The following is a 19,026-nucleotide window of genomic DNA, read 5'->3' as shown; positions in this document are numbered from 1 at the left end:
TGAGCTCTTCTGGTTGCAGGGGACATGGCATCTCCTCAAGTCCCCATGGACCCCACATTCCTGTCCTGACCCTGTGTTTTGCTAAGCTTCAACCTCTTTAATATCAAGAATCCCTCTGAGCCTATAAAGGCTTGGAAGGAAATAAAGGCAAGTAGATTTGGTTTAACAGGTACCCAGGAGCTGCAGTCCCAGAGAGCTGGAAGCAAGAACACAAGGCAATGGGTATGCCTCTAGAGGCTAGGCAGAGGGTGCAGCTTGCAGGGAATTTCTAGCCTTTTTTTTTTTTTTAGAACTTGCACATTGGCTTTGGAGTCAGGGAAATACAATTCCAATCTTACTTTGACAGGTGGTATGAATCATCTCTTTCTGGGCCTCAGTTTCCATGTGTAAAATGGGTAAGACAACCAGGTTACACATGAGAGCCCTTCCAGATGAAACAATCCAGGACACACAGTTTGACAGTGGAAAGGAAACACTGAGGAAGGTGGCATGTGTGTTGCTTTCTCTGGAGGCCTGCATGCTGGGGCAGACATACCACCCTCATCAGTGTGCAGCACTTCTGCAGTATGTGCATAGCATGTGCACATAGAGGCTGGGCCAGCCCAAAGCACTCTCTCTCTCTCTCTCTCTCTCTCTCTCTCTCTCTCTCTCTCTCTCTCTCTCTCTCTCTCTCTCTCTCTCTCTCTCTCTCTCTTCTCTCTCTCTCTCTCTCTCTCTCTCTCTCTCTCTCTCTCTCTCTCTCTCTCTCTCTCTCTCTCTCTCTCTCCCTCCATCCCTCCTGCCCCCTTCATACACATGCATTTAAAAAGTCCCCACAGATCACTGAAGAGCAGCCCTTGGACTGCCTGTGTGGTGTCAAGGGCCAGAAGGAGGGTTCCATGCTCTCATAGGCTACAGCCTTCCACAGAAAACTTAGGAAAAAACCCTGGTTAGGATGTCCAGTGTCACATCATCTCCATCTGCCCCACAGACAGGTGGCCAAAGCTGACTTCGACTAAGTGTCAGGAGAAAACTAGGTCTCTCCAAACGTGTTTTCTGAGCGGTGCACTGCTGGTGCACTGCCCTCTTCACATCAGGACCTTGCATTGGTGATATGTAAAGCTGAATACAGGGAAATCAGAGGGACTGCTCTGGGCATCATGGATCTGATGAAACCCCCAAGAAGCAACACAGCATGACAGCTAAGCCAAAGTGACAAGAGTGTGCAACTCTCCAGCAGAGACAGATTTGACACATGTAAAGGTTTATATTTGAAGTGGCTATATAAAGACCTACAGTAAGACAGATTTTGCCTCAGCCTACAACACCTAAAACATGCTCAAACTGGTCCCTTTCATAAATGTTGCCAAAGAGTACCACCATTGCTGAGTCTGCTGACCCTCCCCCTGAATTCTCCTTAGCAAGATTGGACACTGTGGCCCTCAGTCTTACATCAAGACACTAATTCAAAGGACCATGACAGACTTAGGTCAGGGGCTCCCTTTAGATCACTGCTGGAATTCCTCTTTGAGGTCTCTAGAAGGTCTCCAGTGGCCTAGCCCAAATTCCACCTGATCCTTGACCTTCCATTTGGTTATCCCTAGGAGGGACTTGCTCACTCACGGTCTTGTAGAACTTGCTTGTTTTACACTAACTGACCCTTCTCCATGAGTCTGGAAGCCTTAGGTGTTTGGACATTTGTTCCCAGTGTCCCACCGCCATTGGAAGAGAGTAGGCCTACAACAGAGAAAAAAGATTGCTTACCTCCACCCCAGGACCAAACTCCATTGCAAACAAACTTGTCATTTGTGGAGGCTACTCAGAGCAAGGTATCCACCCCAAACCAGACAGAGTTGCATCAGACGGAATAATGCAATACAAACCCTGTGGAGGCCTCCTCAGAGACCTGCAGTTTGAACTGTTTGAACCCCCTCCGGGGAGCAGCCCCAGCAGGGCCAACCAAGGATCTGGGGATTTTAAAGAGACTCAAGGATTCTTCTCAAACCCACAGCAGATAAAGCAAAAGAACAGAAACAGCAAAAAGAAAAAAGAAAGGGGGAAATGCTTGCCTTGCTCAGCTCCCACGCACGGCACAACCCAAAGCTCTGTGTACACCTTAGCAATGAAGATGGCAAAGGTTTCCTGATGTGGGAGCCAGGAGGAAACATCTGGAAATGTAAGCATGACTGAATCCACTTGATTTCCCTTCTTCAAGGTAAAGCATGTGGAAAAACAAGGACAGGAAAGAGAGGGGTCGGCGAGGGAAAACTCCTCAGCAGGATCAGCCTGGAAACAGTCCGGACCTCAGGTGGCTTTCCTGGTCACTGGGGCAGAAGGGAAAACTACAATGGTAGGATGGGTGACTGCAGCAACATCCAGAATCAGAAGATCAGGGGCAGTGAGCCTCTTTGAATAGCCCTGTGCGAGCTATTGACAGCTAATGACAGGCTGGTCCCCTGTCATTGCTGTGTGGGATAAGAGGGTGAACACAGAGACTGGGAAGCCTCATTAAATAATCTTGGTCTCTTTTATAGCCCTGAGCGAACACGTCACCCTGCACACATGCAAAAACATCAGTCTTGCTTTCTCAGTTCCTCTGCTCAGTCCCTAAGCATGCATGGAACAGTGTGCCCATTCCCTGAAGACTCTAAAGATGAAGTCCCTTATAAATGGGCCAATAGCTTATCAAGCCCTTGGATGACTCTAAGTCCTGAGGGCAGCTCTGTCTGCCACGGCTAATCCTGCCTATCTGTTTTGCTTTGCAGGGAAGGCTGAGCCCTAGGGGTTACCTCTCAGATCCAATTCCCAGGCCAGTGCCAAATCAAAAACACTAGCTTCCAAGGTGCAGAGGTCAGAGGTGACTCCATGGAGCAGGTCTCTGGCAGGTGCCTTGCTTTTCAGCATACTGCAAACTGTGAACCAATAGGGTCTCATACTCCCTAAGCTTGTGCACTGAAAACCAGCAGAGCCAGGCTGCCTGGTCCTACTGTCTCCCCAGTAGATCTGCTGTTATGAGAAGAGTTCTTGAGTAGAAATGACTATGGGTATCAGACACTGGTTTATTCTATTCTGTCTTATTTAAATCCACAGTCCTCAGACTTAAACTTAGTGGATTAAATAGGGAGACCCAGTCACAAATTCCCCGGGTCATCTTGAAGTGGGAATGGACCAGTGGTACCTTCCCTGGTGAGGCTGCAGAACAACCAGCCTGCCTTCAGTAGAAAAAGCAACAGCAAGAATCCAGACAGCTCAGGAACCCAGAGAGAAATTGCTGTGGGATTATCCCACAAGCCACCCAGTTGAAAGAGGAACAAAGAGAATCATTCTGAGTTGAACGATTATGGGAGCGAACCCACAGTTTGTCCTTTAACTGGAACAATGAAACCTTTCTATGCTCCCCACCATGAAGACATGGCTCCTGTGGTGAACAGCCAGAACAACACAGACCTTCATCAGACTGTGATCCTCTGAAAGGGCTTGTCTGTGAGCATCAGGCTTGCTTCTTTGAGCTCCCTTGAGCAATTAACAAGAAGGACTTGGGACTTACAGTAAAAGAGACAACCTTGAGAAACCCAGAGCCTGGGACCATAAGAGAACAACTGCAGGGTGGGGCTCATCACCCCTTTCCCTTAGCCCCAAATCTAGAGTCTGTGTTGACAGTAATATGCCCACATCACACACAGCCTAGACACAAACAATCCATCTATCATCCTTCTAAGCCAGTGGTTTTCAGCCTTCCTAATGCTTCGACCCTTTAATACAGTTCTTCATGTTGTAGTGACCCCCTACCCCCAACCATAGAATTATTTTGTTTCTACTTCACAACTGTAATTTTGCTATGGTTATTAATGCAAGATATCTGATATATGAACCCCCAAAGGAGTCTCCCCCTAGAGGTTGGGAACCTCTGTTTAAGCTAAGTGAGATCTATTAAAAAGAGGATGCTGGACTAGCCTGTGTCCATGGGATCACAGAAACTGAATCCCCAACCAAGGAGCATGCATACACTGGAACTAGGTGCCCTACACATTTGCAGTAGATGTGCAGCTTAGCTTGGCATTCATGTGAGTTCCCTAACAGTCGAGCAAAGACTGTCTCTGACTTGATTGCCTCCCTTGGGATCCCCTTCTCCTACCTGGGCTGCCTGGTTAGACCTCAGTGGGAGAGGATGCACTTAGTCTTGCCGAGATTGGCTGAGAAGGCAGTCCCCTTTCCAGGAAAAGAAGAGGGGATAATGGGAGGAAGGATTTGTGAGGGCAGGCCTGGGAGGAGAAGGGGGCTGTGATCGGGATGCAAATGAATGAATGAATGAATGAATGAATGAATGAGTGAGTGAGTGAGTGAATGAACGAACAAATAAATAAATGACGGGGGGGATGCTGGGCTCCCTGAGTTTTCTAACCCTGTCAGAGCATTTGCACTGACGATGCTCATACCAGACAGCAAGTGGCAGACTTCACTCATTAACATGTCACACCCTCAGCAGTAGACAAACTAACACTTGCCCAACAGAGTCACATTTTATTTCCTGCTATCAAAATGAAAAGAATGAAGCCTCAAAAGCCTTCTTCCAATATCCTTAAAATGCTTCTGTGAAGAAAGTCACAGGATATGTTTAAGGGGAATAAAAAAAAAATCAGGTTTGCTGCTCTTCTAGAACATTCTCTATCTTAGACACAAAGCACCAATAGTACATCCCAGAATAATGGGGAGGCTTGGGAACACAAACCTGAACAACCTCTTTAGTGTCTCTGCTCCTGGGTGTCCCAGGAAATGATGACCTCCCCAAGATTTCATAATTCAAAGTATATCTTAATAACACACCCAAATATTCTTCATGTGCGCTGCTGTACAAAATGCACTCGTCAGCCATAAGAATAATATTTGCCATATACAAATACAATCACATGTAAGGTAAATTTGGAACACAGGAATAGAGAGGGCTACGGACTCTCTTGGGATCTGAGCTATTTAAAGTCAATTTTGTTTGAGTTATCCCTCTGCTGGGTATAGAAAACTGGCTATGAATACATCCATCTTACAGTGAATGCTCACCACTTCAACGGCTCCTGCGTCATGGAATGCGATACTTTTTAAAAATAGGTGACCCTTGGTGTTATGGAAAGGGGGGGATGGGGAAGTTAGAGGGCAGGAGGGTGGGAAGGGTGAACGGGGAAAGACAGGATCCAGACTTCGGTGGGTGACCAGGTGGGCTTAAATACTCTGTGGTGTAAAGCAGATAAGCAAGCTCAAGGGGAACCCCTGTTCCCAGCTCTGCTGTTGCAAGTCTGCCTTGATCTCTCTTTACAAATCTGTTTCCCGGCTAGTGTCCAGACAGAGGGCATACAGCGACCTTCGCAGGTCCACGTTGCTCTTGGCCTTTAGGTGACACTTTTCTAGAGGACAGCTACCCCTTCTGATACTGTCAGTACTCTCCAGGGATCCCCCAGTCTTGCAGAAGGAGGCCTTGCTGCAGCTGACCTTCCGCTGACCTCCTGTGTCCAGCCCAGACTCCCGCCTCTGGATGCCTTGCTCTTCCTTCAGGGCAGCCTGCTCCTCGTGGTCTGTCTCCCGATGATAGAAGTAATTAAAATTGGAGACGATGACGGGCACAGGCAGAGCAATGGTGAGGACCCCAGCTATGGCGCACAGTGAGCCCACAATCTTGCCCCCTACAGTGATGGGCCTCATGTCCCCGTAGCCTACAGTGGTCATAGTGACTACTGCCCACCAGAATGCATCTGGGATACTGGAGAAGTGCGACCCCTGATTGTCTGCCTCTGCGAAGTAGACAGCACTGGAGAAGAGGATGACTCCGATGAAAAGGAAGAAGATGAGCAGCCCGAGCTCCCGCATGGACGCCTGTAAGGTCTTACCCAGGATCTGCAGCCCCTTGGAATGGCGGGAGAGCTTGAAGATTCGGAACACCCGGACCAGGCGGATCACCCTGAGGATGGCTAGGGACATGGCCTGCTGCCCATTCTGACCACCACCCCCTGGTTGTTGCTCTGCCAGCTCGGTGCCCAGGGTGATAAAGTAGGGGAAGATGGCCACAATATCAATGATGTTCATAATATTCCGAGAGAATTCTGCCTTGCTGGGGCAAGCAAAGAAGCGCACAAGCAGCTCAAAAGTGAACCAGATCACACACGTGGTCTCCACGATGAAGAATGGGTCAGCCAGTGTCCTAGGCAGGAGCGGAGCCACTGTGGGGCCAGAGGAAAGGACACCAGAGCCACTGCCATTGGCCCCTGGGGCAGGGGCTGGGGGCTGCGGCGGCACTGGGGGGTGGCGTAACAGTTCCCGTTCATCCCTGAACTCAGGCAGAGTCTCCAAGCAGAACGTGATGATAGAGATGAGAATGACCAAGACCGACACGATGGCGATGGCTCTTGCCGACCCAGAGCTTTCTGGGTATTCGAAGATAAGCCACACCTGGCGCTGGAACTCGTTGCGGGGCAGAGGCTTCTCCTCTTCCTTGATGAAGCCTTCATCCTCCCGGAAGCGCTCCATGGCCTCGTCCCCCAGCTGGTAAAAGCGGATCTCATCTGCAAACACATCCAGGGAGACATTGACTGGCCTGCGCAGGCGGCCCCCAGACTGGTAGTAGTACAAAATGCCATCGAAGCTGGGCCGGTTGCGGTCGAAGAAGTACTCATTTCTCAAGGGGTCGAAGTAGCGCAGGCGTTTGGCTGGGTCCCCCAGGAGAGTGTTGGGAAACTGCGCCAGGGTGCCCAGCTGCGTCTCAAAGCGCAAACCCGAGATGTTTATGAGGACCCGCTGGTGATGGAGTGATCCTGAGTCCTGAGGAGCCTGGTCCTCCTCCACTGTGCCCAGTCCAGGGTCGCCTTCTCCCTCCTCATCCTCAGCAGATGGCCTTCTAGGCTGTGGCAGCTCCTGAGGCATAGGGGGCAAAGGCTGCCCACTCTGGCCCGCATCCTCGTGTGTGGCGCGCCCCCTCGGTGATGTTTCTTTAGACTGATTATTGAGTCCAGCCGTCGGAGGGCACCCACACTCTCCCCTAGGGGTCTGCACACAGCTTGCCCCTGCCTCCCCTCCTCCTCTGAGGGTCATGGCACTGCCGTTCTCCAGGGGCACCAGGGAGATCTCCATGGCCCGGGGGCAAGGGGCATGCTGCGCCCCAGACAACCGGTTCCCACACCCCCAACTCACGCTCCGCGCCTCGCGTGGGTTTCCTCTCCAGTCGAGGGCCCCCGCTGGCTCTAGGCTTGCTGGGGTAGCTGGCCCGATCCCCTTGGCTGGTCCTGACGTCAAGAAGCTGCTGCCCCTGCTCCCTGCCTCTCTCTCTCCCTCTCAGTGTTCTGGCAGCTGGTTACCAGGCAGCAGAAAAACCTCCTTCCAGCAGATGCAACCTCCAGCAGCCCCTCTCTGGCTGAGCTCCCCGGCCTCCGCCCTCTGTGGCTCCCTCCTCTCCTCCTCCCCCTCCTGTTTCTCCTCTGGGGACGGAGTCAGAGAGTGTCTCTCTGGAGGGTTCAGCTGGGGCCCCAGCAGCAAGGACAGGAAGGGGAGGAGGAAAAGAGCCGGAGGAGCGAGGAACAGGTTGTACCAGGAGTGCTGAAAACTCCCAGGGCAACAGGATGAGAATAGCTTCAGGATCTCAGATCACCTGGGAATGCACGGAAAGCGAAAGCGAGGGGACTCCAGAGGGTGGGAACTGCTTTAGATGCAAGGGGAAGGCTTTTAGCTGAGTTCCAGTGCGAGAGATTGAAGAAGAGAGTGCTCTGGGTGTTTTTCTTTTAGAGCAGTGCCTCTCAACCTTGCTAATGCTGCTGCGACCTTTAGTACTGTTCCTCCTGTTGTGGTGAACCCCACAACGGTAAATTTATTTTTGTTGCTACTTCATAACTGTGATTTTGCTATTGTTATCATAACATAAATGGAATTTGCTACTGAAGTGTAATGTAAATATTTTTGGAAATAGAGGTTTGCCAAAAGGATTGTGAACCACAGGTTGCAAACCACTGCTTTATAGATTAACAGCCTCTCTCTTTGGGAAAAATTACACTGCAGGGGAGCAGCGAGCTGTGTGCGTGTGTGTGTGTGTGTGTGTGTGTGTGTGTGTGTGTACTCTGTAACTCTTCCGATCTACCTACAGACCCATTGAAAGGAGGAGACTGAGACCTCACAGCACCCCCTTAAGCCTGTTTTTCATCATCCAGTCATTGGTGATTTGATCTGCTAGTATGGAGCCAGGAGGAGTCTCAACAGGAGAGAAGCTGTCTGGTCTCCTGACTCTGCATTCTTCACCATCCCTCCAACCTCCTCACCTAATCCTCTTTTGTAAAATGCACAGTGAGAAAAGAGTAAATCCTGGTGGAGAATAACTGTGCACGGGGAAAGCTCTAAGCTAGCGGCTGCGTAGAGACCTGTGTAAAGAGAAGGAGGCAGAGGGACTTATTTATTGCTAGTGTGTCCAGATCATTCTCCTCTTGTGTGTTTTTGCATCAGCTTACTTTGTAAGTACTAGACTACCTTCAACATACAAAGAAACTCAGGCACAGATAGATTGACTACATTGTATACAGAGGCCACAGAACTAGAAAGTATCAACGCTGCAATTCAAACCCAAGTTGCTGGGTTTAGGGAGCTTGCTTCTTTCTCCCCTCCCCACATCTGGCCTGAGGCTGTTCTTCCATTGCAGGAGGCAGAAGAATGAGTAAGATAAAGATTAGGTTCTAGGCTGGTGGTGCCAGGGTCCCCCTCTACACTCTGCCCTTGTCTTTAGTCTCTGAGGCTGTCGTGGTCACCAAAAGCCAATGGGAGGATTTTTCAAGGTCTGTCAGCCAATTCTAGATACAGCTTCCTCCAGATGTTTTTTTTTGTTTTTACATTGCTGGAAAGTTACTGTAATTCGGAGTGTCTGATTAGATTGTCTATTTTCTTTTCCTGCATATTGTTTGAGATTCTACTCCAGGGATGTCACCGCCTATTGTCTGTGAGTGAGTCTACAAATACAGGTGCTTTGGAAACTGGAGGCAAAGTTTGTTGAAACAGCAAAGGCCACACAAACTTGTGCTACTGCTAGAAATGCAGAGGGTGTGATTTCATTAGTAGATATGTACAAGAAGGTTGCTGGGAACTGGGTGTGTGCGGACATTTGGCTGCATGTGACTTCATGTAAATGGTGTTAGCAGATATGCAAGGATGAGGATTGAGTGTAGATGTGACAGATGACATGAGGGGGTATCAGCAGCCAGCCTTACGACATTGCACTCGCCACTCCACAGTGACATGGTTTATTAATTCTTCATTTACTAAGGTGTTGAGGATCTAACCTAGGACCTGATACATACTAGGCAAGTTTTCCACTACTGCCTAAAACCTGCAGCCTCCTCTTCCCAGTGAGTTAGGTGGCTTCATGCTGGGATCATGGTGGGTGAGGTCAGAGATGCATTGCCTTATATCTTATCATGGAATGGTACATCTTGTGCATACGAAGATGGATATTGATTCAGGTGGGCCACCCTTGAGCTCCCTAGGGGGAGAGTTCTCAGGAGCATGTCTTTCTGGGACCTTTGAGAAGACTATTCCTGGCAGAATAAGAAGATAGAACATAAGCACATTAGTCAGGCCTCCTTCATTCTAATTTTGTTTCTTACACACTTAGACACTCCCCCAGATTTCCTGCTGGGTTGCCTTCAGGTGTCACATGTGGCAGCCACACAGGCAAGCTGCTGAGACCTCCCTCCATCATGAAAGACCTTTGTTTTTAGCTTACTGAAAGGGGAGTTAGCTGACAGCCCCAGCAAGATCCTTTAAGATCTGGCCTCTGCACTGCAACATAGAGTTCTGCTAACAGTCACTGCTCTGGAGCACCGCAGAGCTGGCTCAGACCTGGCAAGAGCAAGACTGGCATTGCAGCCTGACTCTTCCTGGCTAAGAGATTCTCACATCTCCCTTCACAAGTGATAACCCAGCACTGTGGTCTCAAGACTGTCCGTCAGAATGTGGATTCCCATCGCTGTTGTCCAACACCACTCCCAAGTCCACGTCACACGACTGCAGTGAGTGAGTGTGCGTTTCTTTCCACTTACGGATCTGTAGGAAAAAGGATGCCTTCACAGCATAGCAGACTCTGAGGTGTTGTGGGTCTTAGACTGCAACTTTAGACAAAGCTCCTGGGTGGTGCTGATGTGGTGCTGATGTACCTGCCTGGAAGTCACCCCTTGAATAGCAACCTCATTCAGATTGGGTCCAAAGGATGACTCTCAAGGAATTATTTGCAGCACCTCATTATTTTCCCAGAATAAAATGTACAGAGGGGAAGAAAGCAGGGTGGATTCATAAGACTGGTCCTCTAAGACCATAGGAAGCCTTGGCAAGAGTGCAGAACCAAACAGAGGAGAAATTATAAGAACAACATTTAAATGAAGGGGACCTGGAGCTACAGGAGAAGGGACAATGAAATTCAGAGAAGAAAGCAGATGAAATGCCATCTTGGTTGATCCATTATTCATTGAGAACCAAGAATGGGAGGGCACACCATTCATTAATTCTGGCACTTGGAAGGTACATGATTGAAAGTTCAAGGGTAACTTGGGCTACATAGCAAGGCTTTCTCTTACAAAAGCACTTACTAAGTCAGACATGATAGCACATACCTGCAGTTCCAGTACTTGGGAGATAGAGGTTGGAAGAGCAAGAATTTAAGAGGCCACCCGTAGCTACACAGACAGTTCAAGGCTAACCTAACTTACATGAGATGGCTAAGTGAAAACTATTTATTGTTTAAATTATTTATTATTATAAATATTATGTGTTTATTATATTATAAGTATTAATTAATAGTAAGTAACTATTTATTAATTAATTATCTACTACATGCAAGCTATTTCTCCAGGGTGTAGGTAATGTATTAACAACTAGGGCATGCTCGCTTCGGCAGCACATATACTAAAAATTGGAACGATACAGAGAAGATTAGCATGGCCCCTGCGCAAGGATGACACGCAAATTCGTGAAGCGTTCCATATTTTTAGGAACTATCAATCCTGAATATCTATGCTCCAAATACAAAGGCAGCCACATTCATTAAAGAAACTTTAGTAAATCTCAAAGCACACATTGCACCTCATACAATAATAGTGGGAGACTTCAACACACCACTTTCACCAATGGACAGATCATGGAAACAGAAACTAAACAGGGACACAGAGAAACTAAGAGAAATTATGAATCAAATGGATCTGGCAGATATCTACAGAACATTCTATCCTAAAACAAAAGGATATACCTTCTTCTCAGCACCTCATGGTACCTTCTCCAAAATTGACCACATAATTGGTCACAAAACAGGCCTCAACAGATACAAAAATATTGAAATTGTCCCATGCATCCTATCAGATCACCATGGACTAAGGCTGATCTTCAATAACAAAATAAATAATAGAAAGCCAACATTCACGTGGAAACTGAACAACACTCTTCTCAATGATACCTTGGTCAAGGAAGGAATAAAGAAAGAAATTAAGGACTTTTTAGAATTCAATGAAAATGAAGCCACAACATACCCAAACTTATGGGACGCAATGAAAGCATTTCTAAGAGGAAAACTCATAGCTCTGAGTGCCTCCAAAAGGAAACTAGAGAGAGCACACATTAGCTGCTTGACAACACACCTAAAAGCACTAGAACAAAAGGAAGCAAATTCACCCAAGAGGAGTAGACAGCAGGAAATAATCAAACTCAGGGGCGAAATCAACCAAGTGGAAACAAGAAGAATTATTCAAAGAATCAACCAATCAAGGAGCTGGTTCTTTGAGAAAATCAACAAGATAGATAAACCCTTAGCCAGACTCACTAGAGGGCACAGGGAAAGCATCCTAATTAACAAAATCAGAAATGAAAAAGGAGACATAACAACAGATCCTGAAGACATCCAAAACACCATCACATCCTTCTACCAAAGGCTATACTCAACAAAACTGGAGAACCTGGATGAAATGGAGAAGTTCCTAGACAGATACCAGGTACCAAAGTTGAATCAAGATCAGGTTAATGATCTAAACAGCCCTATATCCCCCAAAGAAATAGAAGCAGTCATTAATAGTCTCCCAACTAAAAAAAGCCCAGGACCAAATGGGTTTAGTGCAGAGTTCTGTCAGACCTTCAAAGAATATCTAATCCCAGTTCTTCACAAACTATTCCACAAAATAGAAACAGAAGGTACTCTACCCAACTCATTCTATGAAGCCACAATTACTCTGATACCTAAACCACAAAAAGACCCAACAAAGATAGAAAACTTCAGACCAATATCCCTTATGAATATTGATGCAAAAATTCTCAATAAAGTTCTTGCTAACCGAATCCAAGAACACATCAAAACAATCATCCATCCTGACCAAGTAGGTTTCATCCCAGGGATGCAGGGATGGTTCAATATACGGAAATCCATCAACGTAATCCAGTATATAAACAAACTCAAAGACAAAAACCACATGGTCATCTCGTTAGATGCGGAAAAAGCATTTGACAAGATTCAACACCCATTCATGATAAAAGTCTTGGAAAGATCAGGAATTCAAGGTCCATACCTAAACATGATAAAAGCAATCTACAGCAAACCAGTAGCCAACATCAAAGTAAATGGTGAGAAGCTTGAAGCAATCCCTCTAAAATCAGGGACTAGACAAGGCTGTCCACTTTCTCCATACCTATTCAACATTGTACTTGAAGTCCTAGCCAGAGCAATTCGACAACAAAAGGAGATCAAAGGGATACAAATTGGAAAAGATGAAGTCAAAATATCACTTTTTGCAGATGATATGATAGTATATATAAGTGACCCTAAAAATTCCACCAGAGAACTCCTAAGCCTGATAAACAGCTTCGGTGAAGTAGCTGGATATAAAATTAACTCAAACAAATCAATGGCCTTTCTCTACACAAAGAATAAACAGGCTGAGAAAGAAATTAGGGAAACAACACCCTTCTCAATAGTCACAAATAATATAAAATATCTTGGCGTGACTCTAACTAAGGAAGTGAAAGATCTGTATAATAAAAACTTCAAGTCTCTGAAGAAAGAAATTCTAGAAGATCTCAGAAGATGGAAAGATCTCCCATGCTCATGGATTGGCAGGATCAACATTGTAAAAATGGCTATCTTGCCAAAAGCAATCTACAGATTCAATGCAATCCCCATCAAAATTCCAAATCAATTCTTCAACGAATTAGAAAGTGCAATCTGCAAATTCATCTGGAATAACAAAAAACCTAGGATAGCAAAAACTCTTCTCAAGGATAAAAGAACCTCTGGTGGAATCACCATGCCGGACCTAAAGCTCTACTACAGAGCAATTGTGATAAAAACTGCATGGTACTGGTATAGTGACAGACAAATAGACCAATGGAATAGAATTGAAGACCCAGAAATGAACCCACACACCTATGGTCACTTGATCTTCGACAAGGGAGCTAAAAACATCCAGTGGAAGAAAGACAGCATTTTCAACAAATGGTGCTGGCACAACTGGTTGTTAACATGTAGAAGAATGCGAATCGATCCATTCCTATCTCCTTGTACTAAGGTCAAGTCTAAGTGGATCAAGGAACTTCACATAAAACCAGAGACACTGAAACTTATAGAGGAGAAAGTGGGGAAAAGCCTTGAAGATATGGGCACAGGGGAAAAATTCCTGAATACAACAGTAATGGCTTGTGCTGTAAGATCGAGAATTGACAAGTGGGACCTCATGAAACTGCAAAGCTTCTGCAAGGCTAAAGACACCATCAATAAGACAAAAAAACCACCAACAGATTGGGAAAGAATCTTCACCTATCCTAAATCAGATAAGGGACTAATATCCAATATATATAAAGAACTCAAGAAGGTGGACTCCAGAAAGTCAAATAACCCCATTAAAAAATGGGGCTCAGAACTGAACAAAGAATTCTCACCTGAGGAATACCGAATGGCAGAGAAGCACCTGAAATATGTTCAACATCCTTAATCATCAGGGAAATGCAAATCAAAACAACCCTGAGATTCCACCTCACACCAGTCAGAATGGCTAAGATCAAAAATTCAGGTGACAGCAGATGCTGGCGAGGATGTGGAGAAAGAGGAACACTCCTCCATTGTTGGTGGGATTGCAAGCTTGTACAACCACTCTGGAAATCAGTCTGGCGGTTCCTCAGAAAATTGGACATAGTACTACCGGAGGATCCAGCAATACCTCTCCTGGGCATATATCCAGAAGATGTCCCAACCGGTAAAAAGGACACATGCTCCACTATGTTCATAGCAGCCCTATTTATAATAGCCAGAAGCTGGAAAGAACCCAGATGTCCCTCAACAGAGGAATGGATACAGAAATTATGGTACATTTACACAATGGAGTACTACTCAGCTATTAAAAAGAATGAATTTATGAAATTCCTAGCCAAATGGATGGACCTGGAGGGCATCATCTTGAGTGAAGTAACACAATCACAAAAGAACTCACACAATATGTATTCACTGATAAGTGGATATTAGCCCAAAACTTAGGATACCCAAGATATAAGATACAATTTGCTAAACGCATGAAACTCAAGAAGAATGAAGACCAAAGTGTGGACACTGTGCCCCTTCTTAGAATTGGGAACAAAACACCCAGGGAAGGAGTTACAGAGACAAAGTTCGGAGCTGTGATGAAAGGATGGACCATTTAGAGACTGCCGTATCCAGGGATCCATCCCATAATCAGCTTCTAAACGCTGATACCATTGCATACACTAGCAAGATTTTGCTTAAAGGACCCAAATTTAGCTGTCTCTTGTGAGACGATGCCGGGGCCTAGCAAACACAGGAGTGGATGTTCACAGTCAGCTATTGGATGTATCACAGGGCTCCCAATGGAGAAGCTAGAGAAAGTACCCAAGGAGCTAAAGGGATCTGCAACCCTATTGTTGGAACAACATGATGTACTAACCAGAACCCCGGAGCTCTTGTCTCTAGCTGCATATGTTTCGAAAGATGGCCTAGTCGGCCATCAATGGAAAGAGAGGCCCATTGGACTTGCAAACTTTATATGCCCCAATATAGGGGAATGCCAGGGCCAAAAGAATGGGAATGGGTGGGTAGGGAAGTGGGGGGCGCTATAGGGGACTTTTGGGATAGCATTGGAAATGTAACTGAGGAAAATATGTAATAAAAATGTTAAAAATTAAAAAAAAAAAGAATCAGGTAATAGAACTGTGCAAAAAAAAAAAAAAAAAAAAAAAAAAAAAAAAAAAACCAACCAGGGCAAACCTCCTCTGCAACCCTTTAGTGTAACACCTCAAGAAAGGCAAACACACTGGCGCCTAATTTTACATCGCTTGTTTAATTCCAACTTGGAGAGGTTCCTCACAGAACATAGGGTGCTGTGAGAACAGTGGGCCCCGCGCTCCTATTGGAACCTAAAGAGGCTTCCCTGAGGTAGTGAGCAGAAGAGGACTCTTTAGATGGAAGGAAGGCTAGGACTTCAGACTCCAGAAAGAAATCCCAGGCCTGACTTAAAGACCAGAAAGGAAGTTAATGGAACTGACAGAGCAGACTGAGGAAGGGTTCTGAGAGACCAGCTAGTCAGGTAGACAAAAGCCAGTTCAAACTGAAGAGCAAACAGGCCATGTCTGATCTCCCCAGTCCAGGGCTTTCCTCCACACTTAGGTACATGTCTTGTCTCTGTTGAAGCAACTGTGTTTCTATACCTCTATTTCATCTCTCCCATGCTTGAATTGATCCCTCCCCTCACTTCCCATCACTTCCTCTAGAATATGCCATTGTCTTTATGCTTCAGGTGTATGTGAGCACCTACATTTGCTTTCAACTAGGCATTATTGATCATCTTTCGTTTATCTATCATCTATCTATCTATATACCTATCTATAGCATATTAATATATAGGTAAATATGTAAATCGGTAAGAAAAAGAAAGAGAGAGAGAGAGAGAGAGAGAGAGAGAGAGAGAGAGAGAGAGAATGCACTGAAGACAGAACTTGAACCAGGCCATGCTTTGCTAACTTCTGGCTTCTTACAGAATTATACATCATACAAGCTCTATGCTGTAAATTGTAATGAAGACACATTGATTGCAGCTGAACTAAGAAGGAAGCAGCTACTCTTTCAGGAGAAAGGGAAAACTGAGGGACAGAAGCAAAGGTCATTTCTAACAATAGCTATTATTATTATTTATCAATTCCACAGTGACTGGGGAGTTGATAAATGTAAGCACCATTTAGATGACCAAACAGGGCAAAGAGTAAATTAGGTTTGCTCTGACCCTCAGCTCAGGTTATATATTACTAAATTATCCATTACCAAACAAGCCACATCAATTTTGTGGATAAAAACAACATTATGGGTAAAATGACAAATTAGAATGATGGGGTATGCAATTCATTTCCTATTGTTTGAGATATAGTCACTATCTATTATGCTAATATAATGTTATTAGATTAATATATGATGCAATCCCAAACATGGAGACCTACATTTTCACCTAGGTCAGGAGAAAGCTTCCACTACTGAGCAAAATTTAAATAGACAGAAGGAGAAAGAAATAACATCTGGTTCTAGCTGCAACATCAGGTATCAACTGTGCTTTTCCACAGTGGAAGGGTGGTGCACAAAGAGACCCTCATCAGAAATGTTTCCATGACCACAGCCTGCAAACAGGCTGAGGAAGTTCTCAGGCAGCACAAGTCTGAGAGCTCAGGCTGCTTCCTACCCTTCCATTCGAGGATGTGGACCAGAGACTGCTGTGGGGTGAGCTCTGGCAGATCCCGCAGGCAAACTGAGAGATGCTGGTCTTGGGGCTGCTTCCTCCACATTCTCTGATCACCTTAGGAGGGAGCTCTTCCACATTATCCTTCTCACAGGTATGCCCCTATCCTCCGATTTCTCCTCCCTTCAAAACCTCCATTAAACAAATCCGTCATTCAGTTCAGATCAGGGACACAGTCACACCCAGGTTGGGGATGGCTTCTCCATGTGCTTTGAACCCTTTGATGCAATTCTTTCTTTCTGAGGAGCTATCCAGAGAAGGCAGAGCAACCTTGAGACTTCTCCATCTGGGCCAGTGAGAGTCTGGTGGAAAGTCAGCCTGTTTAAAAAATCTACCAAAGTGGGAATGGGTGGGTAGGGAAGTGAGGGGGGGGTATGGGGGACTTTTGGGATAGCATTGGAAATGTAATTGAGGAAAATACGTAATAAAAAAAGAATAATATCATAATGACCTTAACATAAATATCCTGGGATGTTAAGTAAAATGTAGCAAATTCTATAAAGGAAACAGTAAAGTATTAAATAAAAACAATAAAAAAAAATCTACCAAAGGACTTCTCCTTTTCAAATAAATAAAAGAAAAGTTGGTCAGTGGGTCCTTAGTAGTTTGAGTCTTACTGCTGACTGTGTAAAATATACAATTCAGTGCTACCCTACAAAGATATACGATGATGCAGGCTTGGTTAATAGAGTGAATGGTGATACTCTCTTGCCTAATCCTCTGTCCACATAAAAAACCAGGGGTGGGGGGAGAAGCTTTGCTCCCTCTCAAACCTTTCCCTCCTCATTGCCTCTCAATCCAACACCTTGGAAGGAAGCCCTGGAAAAGTGGCCTCCCTTTCCTGTTTGAAAATGCACAAAAGTAGACAGAAACAAAGTAAACACACACACACATGTCTAATGTGTGCATGCTGGAGACAGAGGAGAGATGGGAAACAAGTTGGGGTGGGCATGAAAGGAGCATCACAGGAGGCAGAGGGGGTAGGGAAAACAGATTATGCCGACATTGACCCAGATTCCTGTTTGGACGGATTAAAGTGAGGCCATTCACAAATTAAGGTTCACATCTGGAGCTTGGCTTCTTCCCTCCCCCATCTCTCCTCCCTTTCTGCCTCCCTACACAGTGATAATCGCAGAATAAATTCATTAATGGGTTCGGTGCATTTTCAGAGGACAAACAGAGTGTAATGTGACCTAAATATACAGTAGCTGGGAAGTTCATGGAACAGCTTGCCTTGGTGAGTCACGTGTGCGTCTTGCTTTCTCCTAGGCTTCCCATGGCTGTCCCTCCTCCATTGACAAGCTGCAGGGCAGAGCTGAATCGCCAGTGTTCCCCTTTTTCTCTTACATCCCTCTTTTCCTCTCCCAAACTGTCTAATCTCAGCACCCATGAAAGTCTTCTGTGAGATTATTAACTAATAGTTTCTCTTTTGTCTCAGCTTAGAGCTGATGAAATTGTATTTTTAAATTCCCAATTCCAACTCTAATTCACTCTCCCCAAAGGCTCAGATCAAAGGCACGAGTTTAGCATATTAGATTCAGAGACCTTTTCCGGCCCATTGTAGCCCATGCCGTGAAATATGCTTTTGAATCAAGGTGAGACTATCAAGATGTGTAAGAGAGTCATTTTATTTAAAAGCAGCTAAGCAAATGTGAGATGTTTTGGCTGTTGTATAATTAAAAACATGAGGGCTGAACTCAATTTATGGGCAATACTCATTTTCTTCTTCTCAGGATGCCCTTCAAAGCACATCTTCTTTATTCTGATTTGGCAAAATGAGGGCTGGATCATGGAAGAGGACTGAGGCTCAGCAACGGTGTCCAAGCAGCTGGAGGCTGAGCTGGGGTGGCCATCAGCTCAGTGCTGCTCAAAGCATGGCTTATTCACCGGCAATAGCTGAACGCAAATGGAGGCTTCCTGGGAAGTCAGTTTCCCAGGGCCGTCTCCATCCACACTCCATTAGATTATCTGGAGATGGGCCCAGGAAGCAGTGTTGTAGGAAGCTCCCACAGGATCCTCATAGCCACTAAAGCTAGGGGAGACTTACTGCTCTGTTGTCTAGAGGTACATAGTGGGCTGGGGCTGGAGCGTGAAGTCTCCTCTGCAGGCCTGGGCAAAGTCCGTTTCCTTGTGTGTGACATGAAGACCAGGTAAAGACGACTTTCCATAGATCTCTCAGTATCAATTATCTCATAAGTCACAGCTTGACACATTAACTGGCAGGAGCCAATCTGTGCCTTTGACTATAATAAGCAGGCACTGACCCTAATCA

General features: G+C 45.7%; 1 protein-coding gene and 1 non-coding gene across 2 annotated transcripts; one reads left to right on the top strand and one right to left on the bottom strand.

Moving 5' to 3' along the window:
• Positions 1–3,433: 3,433 nt before the first annotated feature.
• Kcna5 (potassium voltage-gated channel subfamily A member 5) lies at positions 3,434–7,388 on the bottom strand. Its single transcript, XM_021165341.2, has one exon. The coding sequence runs from the start codon at positions 7,090–7,092 to the stop codon at positions 5,284–5,286; it is 1,809 nt and encodes a 602-aa protein (XP_021021000.1). The 5' UTR covers positions 7,093–7,388; the 3' UTR covers positions 3,434–5,283.
• Positions 7,389–10,869: 3,481 nt separating this feature from the next.
• On the top strand, positions 10,870–10,977 carry LOC115031464 (U6 spliceosomal RNA). The gene has a single exon (XR_003837084.1). It is a non-coding gene; the product is annotated as a U6 spliceosomal RNA (small nuclear RNA).
• Positions 10,978–19,026: the final 8,049 nt, after the last annotated feature.

This window comes from Mus caroli, unplaced genomic scaffold (genome assembly GCF_978045245.1).
Source record: "Mus caroli unplaced genomic scaffold, Mus_caroli_1 scaffold_7, whole genome shotgun sequence".
Classification (NCBI taxonomy): Eukaryota; Metazoa; Chordata; class Mammalia; order Rodentia; family Muridae; genus Mus; species Mus caroli.
This window is presented reverse-complemented; position numbering and strand designations above follow the sequence as displayed.

Coding starts and splice junctions, on each gene's coding strand:
- Kcna5 (XM_021165341.2), bottom strand. CDS start 7,092: ATGGAGATCTCCCTGGTGCCCCTGGAGAACGGCAGTGCCATGACCCTC.